This window comes from Phaethon aethereus (genome assembly GCF_964289735.1).
Source record: "Phaethon aethereus genome assembly, chromosome: 2".
NCBI lineage: Eukaryota > Metazoa > Chordata > Aves > Phaethontiformes > Phaethontidae > Phaethon > Phaethon aethereus.
In genome coordinates, this window is record NC_138582.1 from 125,907,467 (window position 1) to 125,929,397 (window position 21,931).

Genomic DNA, 21,931 nt, shown 5'->3' on the forward strand with positions numbered 1-21,931 from the left:
TCGCATAATGTGGGGTTGACCCCAAGAATAGAGTAACTTCTACCTACCCATTTGTTTGGGATCTTGTCACATAACTGTTTGGTCCCATACATCACGGCTGGAAGTGCATTCGCAACAGGAAGATCTAGTAGGGAAAGCGATCACACAGGATTTCGAGATCAGCCAGGGAGAGGAGGAAGCAGGCAGCAATAGCAGCTGTGAATTGGCTCTTTTGGAGCAAGCAATAGAGAGCGGATGACCTACAGAGGAAAACATCAGAGAAGATTCCTGTTGCATTCAGTCTTCTGTGAGGGTGTCATTGGGTGGTGGGTTTCTTTGAGGCTAGTGTTATTTGGAAGAATTGTATTGGGTTTGCATGGCAAGGCTTTGGTAGCTGGGGGGGTTACAGGGGTGGCTTCTGTGAGAAGCTGCTAGAAGCTTCCTCTGTGTTGAATAGAGCCAATGCCAGCTGGCTCCAAGACAGACCCGCTGCTGGCCAAAGCTGAGCCAGTGGTGGTGGCAGCACCTCTGGGATAACATATTCAAGAAGGGGGAAAAGCTGCTGTGCAAGAGCAGCTGGAGAGAAGAGTGACAACATGTGAGACCAAAAACTCTGCAGACACCCAGGTCAGTGAAGAAGGAGGGAGGAGGTGCTCGAGGAACCGGAGCAGAGATTCCCCTGCAGCCTGTGATGAAGACCATGGTGAGGCAGGCTGTCCCCCTGCAGTCCATGGAGCTCTGTGCTGGAGAAGATCTCCACCTGCAGCCCATGGAGGACCCCATGCTGGAGCAGGTGGATGTGCCCAAAGGAGGCTGTGACCCCATGGGAAGCCCATGCTGGAGCAGGCTCCTGGTAGGACCTGTGGCCCTATGGAGCAAGGAGCCCACACTGGAGCAGGTTTGCTGGCAGGACTTGTGATCCCGTGGGGGACCCACGCTGGAGCAGTCTGTTCTTGAAGGACAGCGCCCCGTGGAAGGGACCCAGGCTGGAGCAGTTTGTGAAGAACTGCAGCTTGTGAGAAGGACTCACGGAGAAGTTTGTGGACTGTCTCCTGTGGGAGGGACCCCATGCTGGAACAGGGGAAAAGTGTGAGGAGGAAGGAGTGGCAGAGACCGTCTGTGATGAACTGACCACAACCCCCATTTCCCCTGCACCACTCAGGGGGAGGAGGTAGAGAAATTGGGAGTGAAGTTGAGCCTGGGAAGAAGGGGGTGGGGGGAAAGGGAGGTGTTTTAAGATTTGGTTTTATTTCTCATTATCCTACTCTGATTTGATTGGCAAGAAATTAAACTCATTTCCCTGAGCTGAGTCTGTTTTTCCCGTGACGGTAATTGCTGGGTGATCTCTCCCTGTCCTTGCCTCGACCTATGAGCCTTTTATTCTTTTTTTTATTCCCCTGTGAGGAGGGGGAGTGATAGAGTGGCTTGGTGGGAACCTGGCATCCAGCCAAGGTCGACCCACCACAAGAATAAGGACAATACCTGAGAATTTTTGGCAGGCTAAAAGGTCTGAATCTCCTTCAACCTTCAGGAGCAGCTGTTAATAGGAAACACATAATGTGGTCTGCTTGTTCTGCTGCAGGCTGAAGATGGAGAAGGGAGCAAACCATGTATATGAGCTGGTCTCTTTCCATCCTGAGGCTTCCTCTTACTGAGTATTTTGCAGTTAGGTAAATGCAGGCCTACTAATGTTAGATAAATACGCACATATATAATTCCTTTTAATATATGTAGTCCTGATAGTTCTTTAAGTCCTTCTATTTTATAGCTAGCATAGAGTTGTGTTTCTGAAGTTTGAGTCCCTTTGTGGGACTATGTGGTTTATTTTCTGTATTATGAGAAGCTATTTGTAGGTGAAGAGGGGGTGCCAAAGCTGAAACAAGAGTGGAAGGAGAAGTGGGTTGAGACTCGGTGAGGAGGTGGGGGCAAATAGTCTTTGCTGTTGTAAACAGTAGAGAACTACTACTTTGCAAATGGGGAGGATGCAGAACTGTAAGGTACTAAAATAACCCTGTGTAAGAGTGAAGTCATTCAAAATTAAGCAAGTTACTTCACTTGAAAAAAGAAAGTTACAATTTAACTTTCTCAAAATCAAAGCTTTTAATTCTGGTTTTGAAACCAGCTTAGAATGCTGATAAATCAAGCACTCTGCCTCCCCTGCCTCCCGAGATAGCAAAAGGCAGACCCACAAGTAAGAGGATAATGCTATAGCTGCATGGCCTAGTGTCTGTCCTGTTAAGGGTTAATGTGTTTAATGAGTTTCCTCTAGCATGGTTTGGTGTTTTTGTATTGGCTTCTCTTTGATTTACTCTTTTTAGAACAGCCACACTTCAACTCTTTTAAAATCTTTTGTCAATGTCTTTTTAAAAGAGAAGTATTGACATGCGTGTAAAAAAAGTTCAGTTATTTCAATAATATATGTTCATTCCTTCCCCTTTTGCCACAGACTTGTTCTGTGACTCTAGAATAGGGGAGGTTCTTCTCTTTTGTTCTGTTCATTCAGCACCTTAAACGGAGTGTTTTTCATCAGTGCTTGAGCAGTAAATGTTCAGCAAGTTTAATACTTTGAATTCTACAGAGAAGTTGCTGTTCCCAGTGTCTTCTGCTAGGTCAGGTCTGTAGACCAGCTGCTGGGTATCACAAATATAACATGAAGCGCAGTAGCACAGAAAGGAGGACTCAAAAAGGCTTGTTTAAAATTGTTTTAGGTCAGCTAGAGAATAGTAAGACTCAAAGCAATACCTTGTTTTGGATAAAGGGAGAATAAATAATTGATTTTATTTAAATTTCTCCTAATCTGGAAAGAATATAGTTGATAAAAGCCTGTAAAGCTTTGGGCTAGGTGATAACTGGAGACATTCAGTTTATTTTGCAAATGTTTCCTAAGCTCTCTGGTCAATTTATCTTATGCTATTGTCTTAGCCACAGAAGAATATAGTTGTCCTTTATTAAGGGGGAGGGAAAAACAGAAATGTTTGAAGTTTTCAAAGTTTCATTTTGGATTTTATTTCTGATGGAAACAAATCTTTGGAAATGTACGTTCTTTCTAAGAAAAAGAAAAAAATAAGGCAGGCAGGAAAACTGATCACTTAGAAATGAAAATAGAACATTTCTGTGTCTGTGAAGCATGAGAACATCACGTTTTCAACTGTCTTATTCAACATGGGAAAAGGAGGGAAGCAGTTTTCCATACAACTATACTGTGCAGTCTTCCAGGGAGAATATGATATTTTTTCTCCTAGCTGTTCCTTCAGTTTGCCTTCCTGAGCTCTTTTCCTGAGGGAGGAATATTTGCATGAGTGTGGTGTCTGTGGTGCTCTTGTTTTTATTTTAGTGTCGAAGCAACCCCTCAGTCTGTGCTGTGGAGCTCAGTTACACGGTGTGTGACTTCTCAAAGCAGAGCACTGCCTGGGGTTCTAGCAGTTCCCTAAAGCTATGTATCGTGGGGGTGTGTGTATACTTTTTTAATCAGTCCATTTTGCTAAGTTTTTGCAAAAAGTTTTTTGCAAGGTAAGTATAAGAAAAGAAGCTTGTCATGTGCATGTGTAACTTACTACAAGTTGTAAAAACAGAAAAAGGAGATGTTTAAAACTTCTCTCTCTTTTGGCTTGAGGAATGATTTTGGAAGCCTGCCAATTTGTTTAAAAAACAGCCTGCTCAAATAACGTTGTTTTCATTTACTATACAAGCGTGCATTTCATCTTCATCTGGATGGTCCCAATCTAGAAACAGATTAACTTTTTCCCTGACAGCTGGTATTCATATCAGATAGTAAATAAGTACTCTGAGTTGCATCCTATGCTAATGTCTGTAAACTTAGAAGTTACTCGATTTTGTAAAAATAATTCCTTACCGGTGCATGAGAAATGAAAAATGTATTTCTTAAAGTGTGATTAGGTATTTTATGTAGAAAAGAAGGAGGAGGGACAGTGTAGCTTCCTTGGGTGTCTCAAGTCACATACAAAGGAAAGAAAATCTAAGCCTAAATTAATGGAGAAGGAAGTAGAATTTTCGTACTTTTCCTGTGAAAAAGTGAAGACTTTCAGAAAGTATGAACCACGCCATTAAACCTACTATGAACCTACTATTTTAAGAGACAATTTTCTCTAACATAGTCTTGACATTTTTACAGGCCTTTGGTAGTCTCAAGCCCTTCGTTTTTCTGGGTAAGTATGTGGTATGTTTGGATCAGAACATTAACATCCATTTGTGGTAGTTCTTCACATTTAGTCACTATATCAACCCATAAGAATTTAACAGTTATATAGCGATACTTCCTATGACAGCAGATGTTTTTGGACCTTTACAGATCATGAGCCAAGTTGAGGGACAACAGAAGAATCTTGTACAAGCCATTGAAGCTCTCCCAACTTCTGGGCCTCTTTCTGCCTTGGATCAGGACTTGCTGCTTTTAAAAGCTACCTCTGCTGCCACCCTGAGCTGCCTTGGAGAATGCCTGACTCTATTACAGCAAAGCATGCATCAAGTGGGCCAGCATCATAACAGGACACTGTCATCAGGTGAGCACAAGCTCTCTTGGGTATTATTTTATGCGCCTTGGAATTTTTTATTATGGTACGCAAGCAAGCAAAATTAACCAATCATCAGAGAGACAAATTGGAGTGAGCAGCTTGTAAGCTTATACAGCCTCAAGTATTATAATTTTTCTCTTTGTCTAAAAAAGGTTGCAAAATCTGTTGAAATCAGAAGAGTCCTAAGTCTTCTCAGGGAAATCAGGTTCTGTAAATAGCAAGACAAAAAAGAGGGAGGGCATAGAGAACAGGTAGATAAGCCTAGATAAGCAAGATAAGCACTTGACAGTGCAGAACCTGTTTGGCTGGGGTTTTTTGGTTGGGGGCTTTGTTTTTTTTCTTTTTTTTTTGAGATTGAAATCACAATACAGATTTTTTTGATAACAATACATGTAATATTATGCAATGTTATAGTGAAAATAATATTTCTAGTTTTTCTAGTTTTTTACATGGAATGATGCTGCTGAGGCAGGTTTATTCAGTCTGTGGTTTTCTCTAAATCTGGAAAGAGTTCTCCATGCTGCTATGTAAAAAAAAAAAAAAAAAAAAAAAAAAAAAAAAAAAAAATCTGTGGCAAATTTTTATGAGCCTAAAATGTCAAACAGTGTGATTCTGCATTGAACTCTGCAGGCATGAACCTTTCAGTCCCCAGGTAGCTCAATTTTTTCAGTTGACCCAGTTCTACATCTCTGTCCATAAGGTTGGAAGTTGGACCTTCAGCTTTCTGAAAAGATCGTCAGTGTTTTTCCATACACAAACTGCACTGCCTAGTCTAAGAGCAGGAGCAGGGCTTGATATAAGAGGAGCAGCGGCAGCAGAACTCTGGATATGGGGTGACTTTTTATGTTTTCTTTAGGTGCTTCAACAACAACCCCCCCAGCCTGTCCTTACTTACAGTAGGTTTACTACAGGGCAGGATATGCCCTTAGGGCTGCTGAGACAGCTAGATAGGAAGCCCTCTGAAAAATTCCCACTGTTGGGAGACTAGAAATGTGGGAAGGTCATCTGAGAAGTAGGCAAGTGATGTAAAGGGGGTTCTTGGAAAAAACAGTGTAAAAACTTTGACATCTATACTATGGTATATCATGACTTTCCTGCATCCAGATTCTGATGTATTTCATAAAGGAACATAAATGAACAAAAAATTTTCTTATTTTCTGAATTCCGGTTTTCTTGTAGAAAAGACAAAAAACCCTTGCACATATCTAAATAGTAATGATAAAGTGCATTTAATTGAATTCTTTGATATAATTTCATTTCAAAAGAGAATGGTTTGGAACAAAGATGAAAAGCATCCTTCAAAGAAAAGCCACTTTCTAGTTTCAAATTTCTAGTTTCAAAGTCCCTGAAGGTTTTTTATGTCCATGTGATCTAAGTGAACTGTCAGAGATAGATGACTTGAGTTTGTACGTGTCCTTGCATCTGTGTCCAAATAGTTTTCTGTTAAATCAGTGTCTGTATTTTGACTTGATAATGATTTTTTGAAGATCTGTGCACAAGAACAGAGAAAAACAAGCATAATGTTAGTAATTGCTGAAAAGGAATCCCATATTTTTTTTAAAAAAGTGGAAAGCCACGACTATAAAATTTAATAGGTGTCTTTGTTCCTCCTTAGACTTTAATCTTGCACAAGAATCCTTTCAGGAATCAAAATTCTTAGCACTGTTTCACACCAGCATCTTTGGTGTAACTGTGAGAACCTGAACACAAACGGTTAATTCTTCAGTGTGTACGTGTGCTTATTCTTTGGTCTGTAATTAAAAAAAAAAAAAGAGGAACTAAAAGCTGCTGAAATATTTAGTCTCTTCTTCCTGACCGAGTCTGTGAAATTACTTCTCCTCCCCCCGCCCCAGGCCTTGTTATGCAACACAGTTGCCTGAAGGAACCTGGCCTAAAAGTCTTGATTACTAATCTTCCTACACACTTAATCTTGTCCAGGCATCCTTTGATAGACTTAACACTTCTGCTGAGTTGGTAGAGTTTCAGAGTCATCAAAGCTGCGTAAACTCATACCTAATCAGACTAATGCCTTTAAGTAATCCTCTAGCAAACTCTAATTCTGAGAGATGATATATTTCATTTTGATTCTGTCTTCAAGGTGAATTTTTTTCTGTTTCATACTGAGAAGGTGCCACCAAAGATGACCTTTACTGTCACTTGTTGATACTTGTCAGGTGAAAATGACTCTTGTTAGTTTAAAAGCCATATGTTCCTCTGATAGGAAGTCTCAAATGCCTTTCCCATGAGATGTGATGGCCCTGTGCAATTTATTGCCAAATGTGTCCATGCCAGTACTGACTCATTACCTGCTGCATAGTGCCCAGGATGCTAGTGGGCATTGTGGGGCAGGATCCTCAGAATTTTGTAGGGAGAGACAAGATAGGAATTTGGTAACTTATTTTTTGATTCTAGCCTACAGTTCATGAAAGCAGTCCAGTCCAGCAAAGCAGCACAGTCCTGCTCATGTGGAGTGTGGGAAATAATCAATGGCGTAGCTTTTGGTGATTTGAACTTACCCTTGAGTTTACCTTTCTTCAGCATCAAAAGCTGTCACTATTATGCCATAAAGAGAGAGAACTGCCTGAAAAGTAGATATGTATCTACTTCTCTGCTTTCTCTGTACCTTTTCTCTGCTTGTGTCCTTGAAGTCTTTATGGCCGATTATGCAAGGATTGCTGACAACTTCTCTGTGCACCATAGGCCTTGCAGTCTTACTGCTGGTAAAGCAAGGACTTAAAAGTAGCTGAGAGTTTCTGACTTATGGAATGCACTCATGAAGATTATAATTAAATAATAGCTATTTTAAACAGCTTTGAGACCTTCATGGTTTTAAACAAAAAAATTTCTCCTTTCTTTTGATGTAAATATTTTTATACCTTTGTTTACTAGTAATATGAGTGGAAAGCAAGCAGCTTGGCATTCAGTTTAGTGGAATCTTATCCAGAAACTAGGATTGTGTAGGTCTTGACTTTAAATATTTTTATGGCATCCTTTGTCATGGAGTAGTTTAAGGATGACGTGATTTTTCCTCTTCATTTTCATGTTTCTTACTAATTTTCAGTCTTGGACCTGAAGCCTACAAGCAGACTTGAAAATTAAACTGAAGCCTTCAATCTTGTCTTGAAGGGTAGTCAATACATGTTTTATTTCCACTCTAAAGCTTCAGGGAAAGGTTTTTGTGATTGTCATTTTTGTTAGTGCTTCATTTTGGAAGTACATCAACAAGAATAGTCAGTGAAGCAAAATCCTGTCTGTGTTTTGACTTTTGAGTCAAAATAATGCCAAATTAATTTCTAGCTGTCATTATTAAAGGTATGTGCATTGATCACTGGATAAATTCTTTGCTGTGACACGAAGAGCAGTTCGTGTCTGGGTGTTGTACTATTCTTATGTAGAAGTGTTCTCCGGTGCCTTGGTGGATTTGTCTGCTGCCTGTTCATCACAGTGGAAATCGGGGTTCAGGGAAGGTAGGCAAGAAGCTAATTTTTGGGTATTTTCTGCAAGAACTCTCATTTTTCTGTGTACATATGCACTGAACTTCCAGAGGAATCGGGCTTGGGTTTTCAATCCTGGAACCACAGAACCAACAACATGCGGGCAGACACGATCTGGCTGATTTTGTTAGTCTGTATTTGCGACATCCTTTCTTATTTTTGCATAGTTTACTGCAGAAACAGATATTTTGTTTTAATTAATGTAATGTTTTGCATAGTCTTAAAGCATATTGTAAAGTAGCTGTGTAGCTGTGAATGCTTTTGTGTCATCTGTGACTGCCTTTCTGGAGAATTTCTTTAGAATTATGAAATGTGTAAGAATTGAATTTACCTTTCTGCCAGCTGTCTTTGGCTATGGCTGAGAACAGAGCAAAAATATGGCTTAAAAACAAAACAGTGACAGCAATTTCTTCCTATTCTTATCCAACTTTGAAGATAAACTTTCTCTCTCATAATATGTTTAGCTTTTATATCTTTTTCTTCTTAAAATCTTTAAAAGAGCAGAAATGAACTAGTGATAGAAAATTTTGAGTGCCATAAAGTGGCAAAGATGGTAATTCCATTAGAGTGGATCAGGTTATTTACAAATGGCAGCTTAGTCGGGGGAGAGTAAATTCCAATAAAATAAAATTATTTGATATGGGACAGGGAACAACTACCTGTACTATTTTGTGGTAAGAGTAATTTCTACTAGTGCAGATGAGAATGTTTTGGATGTACAACTGATAATGTGAGTGAAGTAGGAGCCTTGTTACTGTGTCCTCTCAGTTTCTGTATAGAGGTTGTATTCTGATCTTAGTTGATTCTAAGATTAATTCTGATGAGTTCGCTCTTCATGCTTTGCTCTTGCCTGAAAAGTAGGCTGCTATATTAGGTATATGGCAACTCCCAACAAGAATACTGACATCTCAGAGTAAGATTTGTAGATTAAAGATCATCAAAGGTTCCCTGATGGCACTTTGAAATGAGGCATGGAATTTTTTCAACTTGTTCAGAGAACTGACTTCTTATTTATTTAGGTTTCTGTGGTGTATGACTAGTATTTTTTACTGCATATGTCTCCTTCTGCAAAGTAGTCAACTTCCAGACTGACAGAATTTAACAAAACAATTTTTCTCATATGCAGACGTGTTGAGGAAACAGATGTACTTTATCCTTTGGACCTTAACTCTTGGCATTGTATTGGTGTTGGCTAGGTCATCGTGTGTTGTTAAGATCTGTTTAAAAATTGATTAAGCTGACAAGATTTGTTATTTTGTGAGGGTAACATTGCCCTTGAGATAGGTGGAAAAACATGCTTGCATAGTTCTAATATTTTCTATTCCTGTAAGAGAGTAAAACGTGGAGAAAGATGAAGTAAATTGTCTTTTTACAGTGTGTTTGTACTGAAGGGAAAACTAGTATATTGTTTTTAAAAATATGTAAGTGATGGTGAAGTAAATGTTCATACATAAAAATTTCCCCTGAAGCGAGGTATTTATTTAAGTGGGGGCTTTTTCTTGTGCTTATTCACAGAACTTTGATTTTTAAAAAAAGAATACTAATTTAAAAAATAATTGCTTACACTGAAGGCTAAATAGATCGTATGTGCAGAGAGAAAATGGATAGCCCAAGGAGATGATTGGATGACTGATTTTTAAAGATTGGCATAAAGAGAAGTCCATTCAATTTTGTTTTTTAAGTCTCTCTGTAATAGCAAAATAACAGCAATAATCCAATATTCAGCTGTTTGACGGAGACAGAAAAATAGATCGAGATTTGTTACTGCAAAGTAACGAAGAGTGAGAAGCATAGGCACACTCCATAAAACTCTTTGTGGCTCTTCAAAAGTAAAACAAGTTTATTTTAACTTTCTGCCTTTTTTTTACCCTCTGAAATCTGTACTAATTAATATCAAAAAGACTAAAAATTTTTTAACGGTTTACAGACATGTGAATTCCCTCCAAGGAACCAACATTTTTATTCAAGATTTTCCACATCAGTTTTATTGTTCATGCTGATGGTATGCTTTCTTCCTCCCATGCAGAGTGAGAGTCCGTTTTGGATCTGCCAAAACAATCTTCAGATTATCTTCTGAATCGGAGATTGTTTTGAGGGATCTGGGGTTATCCTTTGCTCCTACCAAATTGCTCAAGACCTGAGGAGCAAGCAAAGAGCTACTATGACTACAGTCGCTGTGCTCTTCATTCCTTGCCATGTGTACCAATATCATGTGTTGATTTAACTCCACCCCTGGAACGGGGGGAGCTGTTAGCTTCCTGATGTGTAGGACCAAATGTGTAGACCCTATCCAAGAAAATGACCTTTTGTTTGATACTTGCATTTTCTCTCACATGGTTCACATAACTCGACCAGGATTTATAACATCTACTGGCATAGTCCTCAAAGTCATTGAAACCCAAAAAGCTTTGCAGTATGTAGCCTGACTGCAGAGCCAAAGAGATGTTCTTCATTTAGCAATGGGAAATTTGAGTAATTGTGTGAAATACACATTAAAAAAATAAAAAAAGCTGGGTTCTCTGGTGGTTACTCAGACCTTTGAGAATAATTTTATACATAACTATTTGCTTATTCTTTCTTCAGCAAAAGATGGTGCCACAAAATCACACACTAAGCAAGTACACTTGAAGTTTTGTCATGTCATTGTAACTCAGTGCCATTTGAGATGAGAGGAATGTTCTGTAGTTATTTTATCTTTAGAATTTGGTAAGAGGTCAGCTATAGGATTTGTGGCCCGTTTTTTAATAATATAAGTGTTAATATAATAGTACACGGCATTACCTCACCGGATCAGACCATTTACTTTAGCTAGGAGGAAACCTCTGGCAACCCCTGGTGTTACGAAGAGGAGAAATTGTGTGTTCTTTAATGTACTTTGTGTTGATTTGGATCATCTTAAAAAGTTGTCGCTGGTGAGAGGACATCCTCCCTGTGGCACTGATTGTATTTTCATATATGAATTATGATAATGACTGAAGAGCTGCAATTTTTGTATCCATATCTCTGCATTTTATAGCAGCGTGTAATTAGTAGCTGAAATTTAAACTGTATACTGAGGGCTACTGATTTGAATGTTGATATTGTGTTTTTAGAGCAGTAAGGGAGGAACAACTGTGCAGCCACCTTAGCTGATCGTTCTTTCTGTCTTGGCACACTTAAATACCAGCCTGCCCTGAAAATCAGGTGCCCCCAGAAATAAGGGTTGTTCTGATGTCTACTTCTGTTTGATTCATATTTAATGTTTATCTTTCTAATGAGACCTCTTCTAAACTGTGGTTTTGGGACCAGTTAAAGCATTCTAGCACTTAATCTAGAAAGAGCTTCTAATAGTACAGACAGTACCCTTCGCTGGGTAAAGAGCTGGGTGGACGGCCGAGCCCAGAGAGTTGTGCTGAACAGACCTAAATCCAGTTGGCAGCCACTTACAAGCGGTGTTCCCCCAGGCTCAGTTTTGGGGCCAGTCTTGTTTAATATCTTTATCGATGATCTGGATGAGGGGATCGAGTGCTCCCTCAGTAAGTTTGCAGATGACACCAAGTTGGGTGGGAGTGTTGATCTGCTAGAGGGCAGGAAGGCTCTGCAGAGGGATCTGGACAGGCTGGATCGATGGGCTGAGGTCAACTGTATGAGGTTTAATAAGGCCAAGTGCCGGGTCCTGCACTTCGGTCACAGCAACCCCATGCAACACTACAGGCTTGGGGAAGAGTGGCTGGAGAGCTGCCTGGAGGAGAAGGACCTGGGGGTGCTGGTTGACAGCCAGCTGAACATGAGCCGGCAGTGTGCCCAGGTGGCCAAGAAGGCCAACAGCGTCCTGGCCTGTATCAGAAATAGTGTGGCCAGCAGGAGTAGGGAAGTGATCGTGCCCCTGTACTTGGCCCTGGTGAAGCTGCACCTTGAATACTGTGTTCAGTTTTGGGCCCCTTGTTACAAGAGGGACATTGAGTTGCTTGGAGCGTGTCCAGAGAAGGGCAACAAAGCTGGTGAGGGGTCTGGAGAACAAGTCTTATGAGGAGCAGCGGAGGGAGCTGGGGTTGTTTAGTCTGGAGAAGAGGAGGCTGAGGGGAGACCTCATCACTCTCTACAACTACCTGAAAGGGGGTTGTGGTGAGGTGGGTGTTGGTCTCTTCTCCCCAGTAACTAGTGGTAGGATGAGAGGAAATGGCCTCAAGTTGTGCCAGGGGAGGTTTAGATTGGATATTAGGAAAATTTTCTTTCCTGAGAGGGTAGTCAAGCATTGGAACAGGCTGCCCAGGGAGGTGGTGGAGTCACCATCACTGGAAGTATTCAAAAAATGTGTAGACATGGCACTTTGGGACATGGTTTAGTGGACATGGTGGTGTTGGGTTGATGGTTGGACTTGATGATCTTAAAGTTCTTTTCCAACCTTAATGATTCTGTGAAATAAAATACAGCTGCTAAGGTGAAAACTCTGATTTCAGGCAGAAGAAATGGAGGGATCGGGAACATATTGCCTGAACTAGCCTTTGGACTGGGGTCTGGTACAAAAGCTAGATGATTAGTCACCCTTCTGGTACTGATCCATATTTATAAGGTGTGGCAAACACCTGCACTATATCAAGAATGTTTACTTGGATAACTTCATAACTATTAAAATACTGGATAGAGAATACTTGCTAAATTACCAAGGCGTGCCAAGTTATATAATTTTTATGTATAATTCTATCTGGTAGAGATTTTAAAATCTTCTTTCATTGACTTCTAAAAAAATATTTATCACAGATAGATTGGCATAGAAGATGCTAAAGCATTTTTGTTACTGAAGTAAAACTGTGCATGGAAGCAGAGAAGAGATAGAAGTTCATTTACATTAGTAGAGCGATGAGATGAATGGAAGAAATCTGTAATCTGTCTCTTGTAAGTTGACACCCATTTTCTGCTTCAGAAGGTATCCTGGGATGGCCTGGGCCCAAGTCACACTCCACAGAGCAACTAAAAAATGGTGCCCTCAGCTCCTTATCATCTGCTAGTGCCAACATTACATGGGCAATAGTACCATCTGCAGCCCAGGATGGACAGCCACTACAACCAAATACAGAGGTAAGCATGCTCGGTCTCTATAGGCCATTTCTGTTGTATCTGACATTTGACACTGGTTAGATGCAAACTATGTATGATGGTAGATGCTTTTATTAATTACTTTATTTTTTTCTTTGTAGTACCCTATTTCTTTGAAATTTGTTGTGAAAATGCTAAGTTTCATGTAAAAGTGTACTCTAAAAACTAGAAAAATACATTGACAATATTGCTGTGTGCTGTTGCTTCTCTGAGATACTTTGGGCAGAGACAGCAGACTATAGCAAGTGTACAGTCTCTTTTCTAGTTGTAAAAGCAATTAACAGACTGTCAGTACACATTTCTATCTTCTGGTGATAGAAAAAGCTGTTTGTTTTCTATGCTGGTTTGAGATGGACAAGAGACACTAGGACTGCTACATTTGCTTGCTACTTGTTCTTCCATGTTGCTGTTTGCTCTTGGGTGTCTCTTGAGTATAGATGACTATTCTTTGAGTTGAAAAACTATATTGCTTTCTGACCCCTTTTTCTGTTAAGTGATTATGGGCAGAACTTGTCCCCACCATCCTGCACCAGCCTGTTGATTTGTGCTTTTGTGGCATTTACTTGGTAAAGGGCAGTTCTGAAGCATCGACTCTTTGAGGAGGCTCACAGCTGCGTATCAGGCATCTCATGCATTGAAAGTCTCTCACCATGCCAAACTTCTCCAACTCCTACTGTCTGCTTTGGTTACCAGTGCTGCCCACCAGGAAAACACTTCACTCTGAGACCCCACAGATTGTAGGGCAGCTGGAGCACCTGAGACCTGGAGAACTGGGAAGAAGTTTTTGAGAGCTGAAGAAACCCTTTTCTACTAGCGAGTGCTCTTTGGCAATTAGAATGGCTTAAATTAAATTATATCGTCTTTAACAAAATGTATAATGGCTGGGGACATCAATAAAGCTGTTTGTTTTTCCAGTTCTTTCATAGTATGTTGAATTGAATGTAGTTCGAAAAATCCAAGGCTAAACCAGATTTTTTTTTTTTTTTAATATTATGTATTACTTTGGTCCTCTTCCAGATCTGTCCTTAGAAAGTAATTTCAAATTCTGTTACTCCTAGTATCCATTAATTACAACGTTTAAATTACCTGCAACTGCTTTTTATTAGGAAGTTGTGTAATTTCTTTTTCAGATAAGCCAACTGCAGTTCTTGTAGTGTGTTTTTTAAAGACAGACTATTTAAGCATACTGTTTTGAGAGTTAATACTTTACTCGCAGATATACTGAAATTTGTTTCATTACATTTTTTAGATGTTTTTATTCTTGACCACCTGGTGAAGCTAAATGGGATGTGGAAGCACGGACTTTGCAGCAAGAATGTAAAGAGCAGCAGCATATTTAACTCAGTGTATCATTTTGCAGTTGGGTTGAGCCATTTATGACCGATGTTAAATTACAATTTTTTTTGTTAAGTCCAACTCCCTTTCTCATTGCCTGCTGATGAGTTGCATGTGTGGCTTGAGGTACTGCTTTGCTCATGGAACTCATGATTTATTGAGTAGGGAGTACCCTTGAAGAGATGGATATAAGCAAGGGAGCATAGCACTGTTTGTAGTACAGAATTGTCAGTGCTTTGTGGGCAATCTTCTTGAAATCAGCAGCCTGTATTTGGAGGCCCTGTGACAGTAGCCGTTAAAAAATAAAAAGGGGAGGGGGAAGAGTAAAAAAGACTTTTAAGTTATAAAAAAGCTCAGTTGAAGATGATGTTTTTGGCAGAAGCAGTAAGTGGAAGTTTGTGGATTGGTGCAGCAACACGAAGCAGCTGGACTCATGTGTGTAAGTTTTATTATGGTAGTATAGTTTATTAAGCAGAAATGTGGTTTTGCCCTGAGAAAGTGGCCTGAATCAGGATTCATTCCTTGAAGCTCTTTCCAAACCTGTGTCTTCCTTTCCATTGAGTCCTTGTGTGCTTCATGTTGTCTGAGATTGTTACTGTTGTCTTGCAATTTAAAGTGCTCTTTTAAATGTAGCTGACATATTTTTCAGTTTTGATCATTTTGATCAAGATGTCAATGCCCCATTGGAAGGCTGAAGCATAAAACCCGAATTGTGGAAGAGGTGAACAGTTGCATCTAACATAAGTTGGAGCTTTTGTGTTTTTATCTTCAGATCACGCAAGTTGTCATGCCCTCTTTCAGAGGCTACAGTTCTTGGCTGCTGTGGTCAGATCCTTTTCTGGGAGAAGAAGTGGAGTTTTCCTAGAGTGCCGCAGGTTCTGCCCGGCTGTCCAGGCTGAGCAAGGTGTCAGACAGCAAGCTGGAGCTTCTTGTTTTGACTAGAGAAGGGAGGGTGGGAGAACAGGCTTTGAAGAAGAGAAAAATCTTTTGAGTAACATAACTGTTACCCTGCTAAGGATGCTATCTGAGCCAGGTAGTCACCTAGGAGATGGTGTCTGACACCCCCCAAAGTTATTGAAGGTGTTTGACTTAACACTTTTTAAACAATTCTATGTGCAGCATTTAAGCATATTTTTAAATATATTCTGGCCTGTTGTGTGTCCAAGGCAGGAGCCTAGGCTTGGCACTGAGTAGCCAGTTTATTTTCAAAGGTATAAAAGCACTGACTATGCTAGTTACTTGGTATGCATAATTATATATAAAAGCAACTGCAAATCATCGCACTCCACTTGTTTCAAAATCCAGATACATTTCTTTTAATAACTGCGGTGGCATCAGCAGAGAATGAGAAAATGCATCTAGATGTCACTGTTTGACAAATTTTTGACATTGTAGACCCTGATTTCTTTTTTTTATTTATCTGGTAGCTGCTTTTTTATGTAGAAGAGGATTCCACAAGTGTTGTTCAAATGAAACCTGTTTCTTTTAATGGTTTTCTTTTTAAAAAACCCAAACTAGGCACTGGGTGAGCCTCATTTCTGAAGAAGTTGGTAGTGGGGCTCAGCTTTCAAAAAATGAGGTAATGGGACTCAGGTTTCAAAATATACCTGCCAAAAGAAGGGAGCCTTGCTGTTACAGAAGTCGTGAGAAGAGAGTGCTGGATCCTCTATCAGTGCTATCAAAATTAATTCCAATTTCTTCTTTGACTAGGCCTAGATTTTTATTTAAAAAAATAACTGTACTTTTTATGATACAACCTCTATCTCTTAGTCAGAAGCTGTACCCCAAAGGACTGGAAGAGAGCTTTTTGGCTAGCGCTTAGCATAATATAGTAGATGTACCGACCAAACAAATTGTGAATTGTAGTCTGACATAGAAAAAGCCATTAAATTACTACCCTTGAGGAACAACCGACTCAGCTGCTTATATTATAGAATGTTATTTATAAGGAAAAGATAATTTTTAGGTACATGGATTAGCAGTGATTAAAAAAAAAAAAACTCACAGAGAAATTTGTTCTGTTGGGGGGTGGGATGATGACTGCTGAGGAATCTTTCCCATATAGCAGGCTGCCACTGGCAGCAGTTTCCTGGCAACATGACCAAGTGGCTGAATGTATTTAGTGATAGCTACGTTAATTCTCAGCGCAGCATATAGACACTTTGCAGCAGTGCATTAAGCAACATCATTAACAAACCAATAGCTTGTTGTCTGCCATGTTTTTTACATGTTTATGAAGAAGCATGGATCTCTGTACTTCTCCTTTGGAATAACAAGGCTCATCTGATGCAATTTTCTTTGACTACTTAAGCGTTCTTGAGGGATATAGTAAGTTCTGGAGTTGAGTTTTGATAACTAAAACCTTCCTTTTTGGTCTGTCATACTGTCAGGGTTTCAGGAGTATAGTTTCTCCCCTGGTGAAATAATATAACAGCTAAAGATTCTTCTCTTAGTTGCTTTTGTTATTTAGGGTGTTTCTTTCTTCCAAATGCAGGGATATCATTTGAGATATTGCTTAAACTAGTTCAGAAAATAAAGATTTTGTGGCAGAGGTTACTTTCTTGTATATTCCCTGACTGTTTTAGCAAGTCCTTTCTTGATGTTGCAGTTTCATCTTCGCAGATGAATTTTCTTTTAGTGTTGTGATATAGGACAGCATTAAGTTAAAGCCTGTTATCTTCACTGAAAGAAGTAACTCCTGAGAGTGTAATGCTGGATCAAGCAGCTTTGTCTTTTATTTTCCTACTTTTTTTTGTTTGTTTGTTTGTTACAAGCCTCCAAATTTTACTTAATTTCCCTGTTTGTATTTTTTTGGTCTGTCCACCTGAAACATCAGGTAGAAGCTGAGGTAAGGGCTGAGCTGAACAGAACTATTCTCCATCTGATGTGAGTTGATGTAAAATACTTTTGTGCATCCCCTAGTGAACTGCTTTGGACTTTTTGGCATACGCTATGTTATAATTTCAAGGTATTACTTAGAGTTTTTCCCTTAAGTAAGAACTGGACAAGTCTGGTATGAAGTATGCCAGAGCTGTGATGTGAACTTGGTCTGTGTCCAGTCTGCAGTACTGGACCCTGCTTCCTTCAATTAAGGGTTTATAATTTTGTAAATCCTTTCAAGAAATGCTGAAGTTGATTCGGTTTAAAATATTGAATCTTATAGTAAATTCAGTTGTAATAAACTTAGTGCCTATGTAGAATAAAGGGTGAATCATTTCCATATGTGAGCTACTGTTCCAGTTGAACTAATTGTCATTTTGGGTGTCAGAATTCCCCTTCTGAGCTGACAAAATGTAACTGCAGGCCAAATGCTTCCCCTGGCAGCCAAATACAAATGGGAAGCAGGCTGTTCTTATGTGGGACCTAAGAGAGAAGGAATACTTTCAGTTTAGTTAAGAATTATTACAGAAATCATTCTGTAGCTACATCTGTGATTTAGCCCTCTTCATGTGATTTTTACGCCTTAAAATTCCATGCCAGCTGATTCTTTCCATCCTGTGCGTCTGGCATCTATGCAGTCTCTCTGCTTTCCTGTTTCTAACTTTCCCTTGCTTGTGTGCATGAGAAACTGTACACATGCTCAATATGGAAGTGTCTTTTTAATAGGATTGAAGTTTTAGCTCTGTAGGATTGAGGCTTTAGCTCTGACTATCTAACTGCTAAACCAGGTTTTAATTGTCATAGTGATTGCAAGAGCAGTCAAGTCCAGATCATTAGAGATATTTCAGTCCCTTAGATCATCTCAAACTTGGCGTTTTCAACTGTAAGAAGGAACTGTGCTATTTACAGGATGTACAATTTGTTTAGTTCTTAATTTTAAAAGATGATGTGTTTTTGTCCAATCTCTTCAGCTGATAGTTGCTTTCAAGCTGAAGTTGTTTTCTATCTGTAGGTTAGTATACTTGCTAATATGATGACACTTCATCCTTTATGGAGGATGTAATAGCCTTTAGAGCTATTACAGAATGTGTTAAGAGATGCTAAGAAATAATTTTAAAAGTTCTCCTGCAATTTTAGAAACTAAGCTATATACAATAAATGATTCCTAATTCGATATTACCTTTTCTTTATATATCTATGGCTCAAGAGACTTGCCCAGGAGTGTGGATTGTTTCCCAGTGTAAATTTTTCCTAGCGTTTACTAGTTCCTTTTTGTACTTGACACAAATCTGTGTAACTGACGTGGGGAGATCAGCTTAGCCATGAACATACAGTGCTAGCCCCAAGAACAGTAATGGAAAGAGAACAGATCAGGGTGGGAAAGTAACATTTGCAATATTGCAGAGAGTCCCTTTTCACTGTTTAGTACAGACATTACAGGATTTCTGAATGTGCTCTGCTTTTTGCCTTCTGCATGATTAAGTACTTTTTGGACCGAAGAGCACAGTAAATGGCCTGTAATGACTTGGATGGATAAATTAATCTCGAGGCAAAGATGGTACCAGATAATCCATTCACTAGGAGACCATTTAAAAAATGAAATCTGAGATAATCAATTGAAGGTATATTTAAGGATAATCAAGGGAAAGTTTATTTAAGGCTTGAATGTACAATTGCACTAAAAGTAGAATTAAATGATCCTAAGCCTGCTACAGCAGCACTGACAATGACTAAGATAATCTAACTAAAATTTTTTTTTTTACTAGCTTTCTGAAATAAATACTGTGTCAGCAAACAATCTCTAGTAAAATGGTTTATGCAAATAATTAATAAAAATTTAGCTCCAGCCAAAGCCATTTCATTTTGTTGAGACATTCCTACCTCCAAAATGCATGGATTCCAGCTGCTATCTATATAATGTGTTTGAGAGTAATAGTCTACTTAAAATAAAAGTATGAAGCTTTAATACAACATTTGCATCTAATTTGAATAAACATGAGGCTCTGATTCATGTGGCATTCCATAATTACTAGTGAAATTCAGTGAAAACTAATCATTGGAATATAAAGAACTCACGTTCCCTTGCAGTAAGGCTTAAAACTTGAGTTAAAAATGGATCAATTGCTTACTCTGTTCATTACAAAACCTATGCCCTCTGCAAAACAAACTCTGAAGCCAATGTTAATTTTAGTTCTGGATTGTATGCTAATTGATTTGTTGTGTGCCAACTGATTTGCTTTGTGCTGTCACTTTTATTTCTTTGTGTGTTTATATATGTGGATTTGGCAATACTGCCCATTAGTAAGCTTACCCATCTCATTAAGACGATCAATAACTTCAGTAGGCTTCAGTAAGTTGGGCTGAACTCTTCTACAATGAGTATTTGTCTCAGGCTGGAATTGCTTTGTCTTGCTTAGTGAAGCATCATCCAAACTGGCTTCAGCTTTTCCATCTGGTCTTGCTAGAAAAAATATAGTTTTTTGCTTGTGGTGATGAATTATAGTGATTCTTTATTTGAAAAACCCTGAATGTGGAAACAGCTGGGATGAAAGTATTTAGTTATAAAACTTTGTCTCTAAGGAGGATGTGGAAGGAGAAGATGAGACAGGACTCTTCTACATTATAGCATAGAGAGACCGCACAGTTGCCTTCACAGTCCAAGATGGACCAAGCGATTCACGTCAGAGTTCCACTGGCCTCAGGAAATTAGCTGTGTAAAAGATGACAATCTTCTAGGCTTAGTTTGTTTCACATATACATTCAATGTTCTCCTGGTATGATTTATAATGATGTGTTTTTCTTTTGAAAGACTTGAGCCTGTCTGTCCTTTTTTTTTTTTTATTTTGTGTGTATGTGTGGCAGCAATGAGAATGTGTATAGTGGACGGGGCAGAAAATTGCAGGAAGAGTCAGGGTGGTTTAATGAGCGTGTTGCCTTGAGGAAAGATTGTTGATATTGCTTTTATTAACATGTCCTTACCATTTCTCTCTTCTTATGCTGGCATGTGATATTGCATACAAGAAATAGCACTGAGAGAACTGGATTTACATGTAGATTTGTATCGCAAGACCAGATGATCATAAAGGTTAAATTTATAGCTGTCCATCTTTTTCTGTGCCTTCTTTCCTTATGTAAAAGGTACATTGTTGACTAATGTGGTAGCATTTTTCTGCCATAAATTTGCTTAGCTAGTGTACAAAGCAACGTAAAACAGAAGAGAATTAACAGCTGGCTGAATGACTTCAGTTCTGTTACTTCCCAACTGTTCAGTTACTGGGCTTTGCAAGCAGAATCATTATAGAATCACAGAGTACTCCAGGTTGAAAGGGACCTCTGGAGGTCCTGCACCTCAGCACTTTGCTCAAAGCAGAGCTAATCAGGTCAGCTTGCTCAGGGTCATGTCCAGTCAAGTCTTGAACACCTCCAACAGTGGAGGTCCCACAACCTCTCTGCACAAACTGTTGCAGTTTCTCTAGGGATTTTATGACTGGGATGGGAGCAAAGGCTCGTTTGAGTATGATGCCTCTCCTTACCAGTGTGCCATATTGTCTGGTGAGCGACTAACACCGCCTGCTAGGTCCCTGACCAAAAAGTGTCTTTCCCTTCTTTGTGGCAGTATGAGGCAAGTTGCTCTTATTTTTTTCAGGTTTCTCCCCAAGGATCTCATTCTAGAGACGATTCTTTTTAATACAGGGGGATGTCTAGAGAGTATAGCCTTCTGACATATTTTCCTCCATGTTAGTCTCCCTCACCAATCTGCAACTCAGTGCAGTCTTTTGACTTTAGCTCCCCAAAGTTACAAGCATGTGACTTTCAGACCCCGCACAATCTCTAAAATCCTGCCTGGCCAGTGATGGGAATCTGTCCTGCCACGCTGTGTGGTTTGTAAGCTTGTAAATTGAGTAACTTATTTTGCATAGTATCAGATCCTGTATTTATAGCCATCTTGCTTCTAAAAAAATTCAAAACAAAACTGAATATCTTTCAGGAAATTGTTCTTCACTAGTATCGGTATTGCATGAGGAATGAATAGGTTTTGTTAAAACTGTTATGGTGTGGTATTTCTTGTGGTTTTAGGTTAGCATAAAATTTACTATTGTGATTTATGCTAGCCTTCAAGGTTTTTTGTGTCAATTTAGGGCAAGTCTGTGGGGCTTTTCTCTTTGTGCATTTTTTTTTTAGTCTCATGTTGCTGTTCCTTTCTGATGATAACAGTGATGAAAAATACTTATTCCCAGTTCTTACTGAATTTATGCAATACTCTAAAGTCCTCTTGTGTTTTAGGATTCAGATTAAACAGTGCTGTACTTCAGTAGTCCTCATTTTACTTCATGATAAAACACTGGCACAGGCTGCCCAGAGAGGTGGTAGATGCCCCATCCCTGGACACATTCAAGGTCAGGTTGGACGGGGCTCTGAGCAACCTGATCGAGTTGAAGATGTCCCTGCTCATTGCAGTGGGGTTGGACTGGATGACCTTTGAAGGTCCCTTCCAAACCAAAGATTCTACGATTCTGTAAAAGATGCTCACAAGCTGGGTGGACTGGTGCTAGTACTTAATCTTTTCCTTTGGAGCCTGTGCTTGGGAATTAGCTGCTTTTCAGCGGAGTTTCAGAATTGACTACCTTAGGTTTA

At 39.4% G+C, this 21,931-nt stretch overlaps 1 protein-coding gene across 1 annotated transcript in view; it reads left to right on the plus strand.

Annotated features, from left to right (window-relative positions):
* OSBPL10 (oxysterol binding protein like 10) overlaps positions 1-21,931 on the plus strand; it is a gene marked incomplete at its 3' end in the record, with an annotated part of 112,328 nt that overhangs the window by 60,827 nt on the left and 29,570 nt on the right. The window contains exons 5-6 of the mRNA XM_082015385.1: positions 4,289-4,499; positions 12,909-13,063. Coding sequence (XP_081871511.1) covers positions 4,289-4,499; positions 12,909-13,063 — 366 coding nt within the window. The remainder of the gene's footprint in view (positions 1-4,288; positions 4,500-12,908; positions 13,064-21,931) is intronic.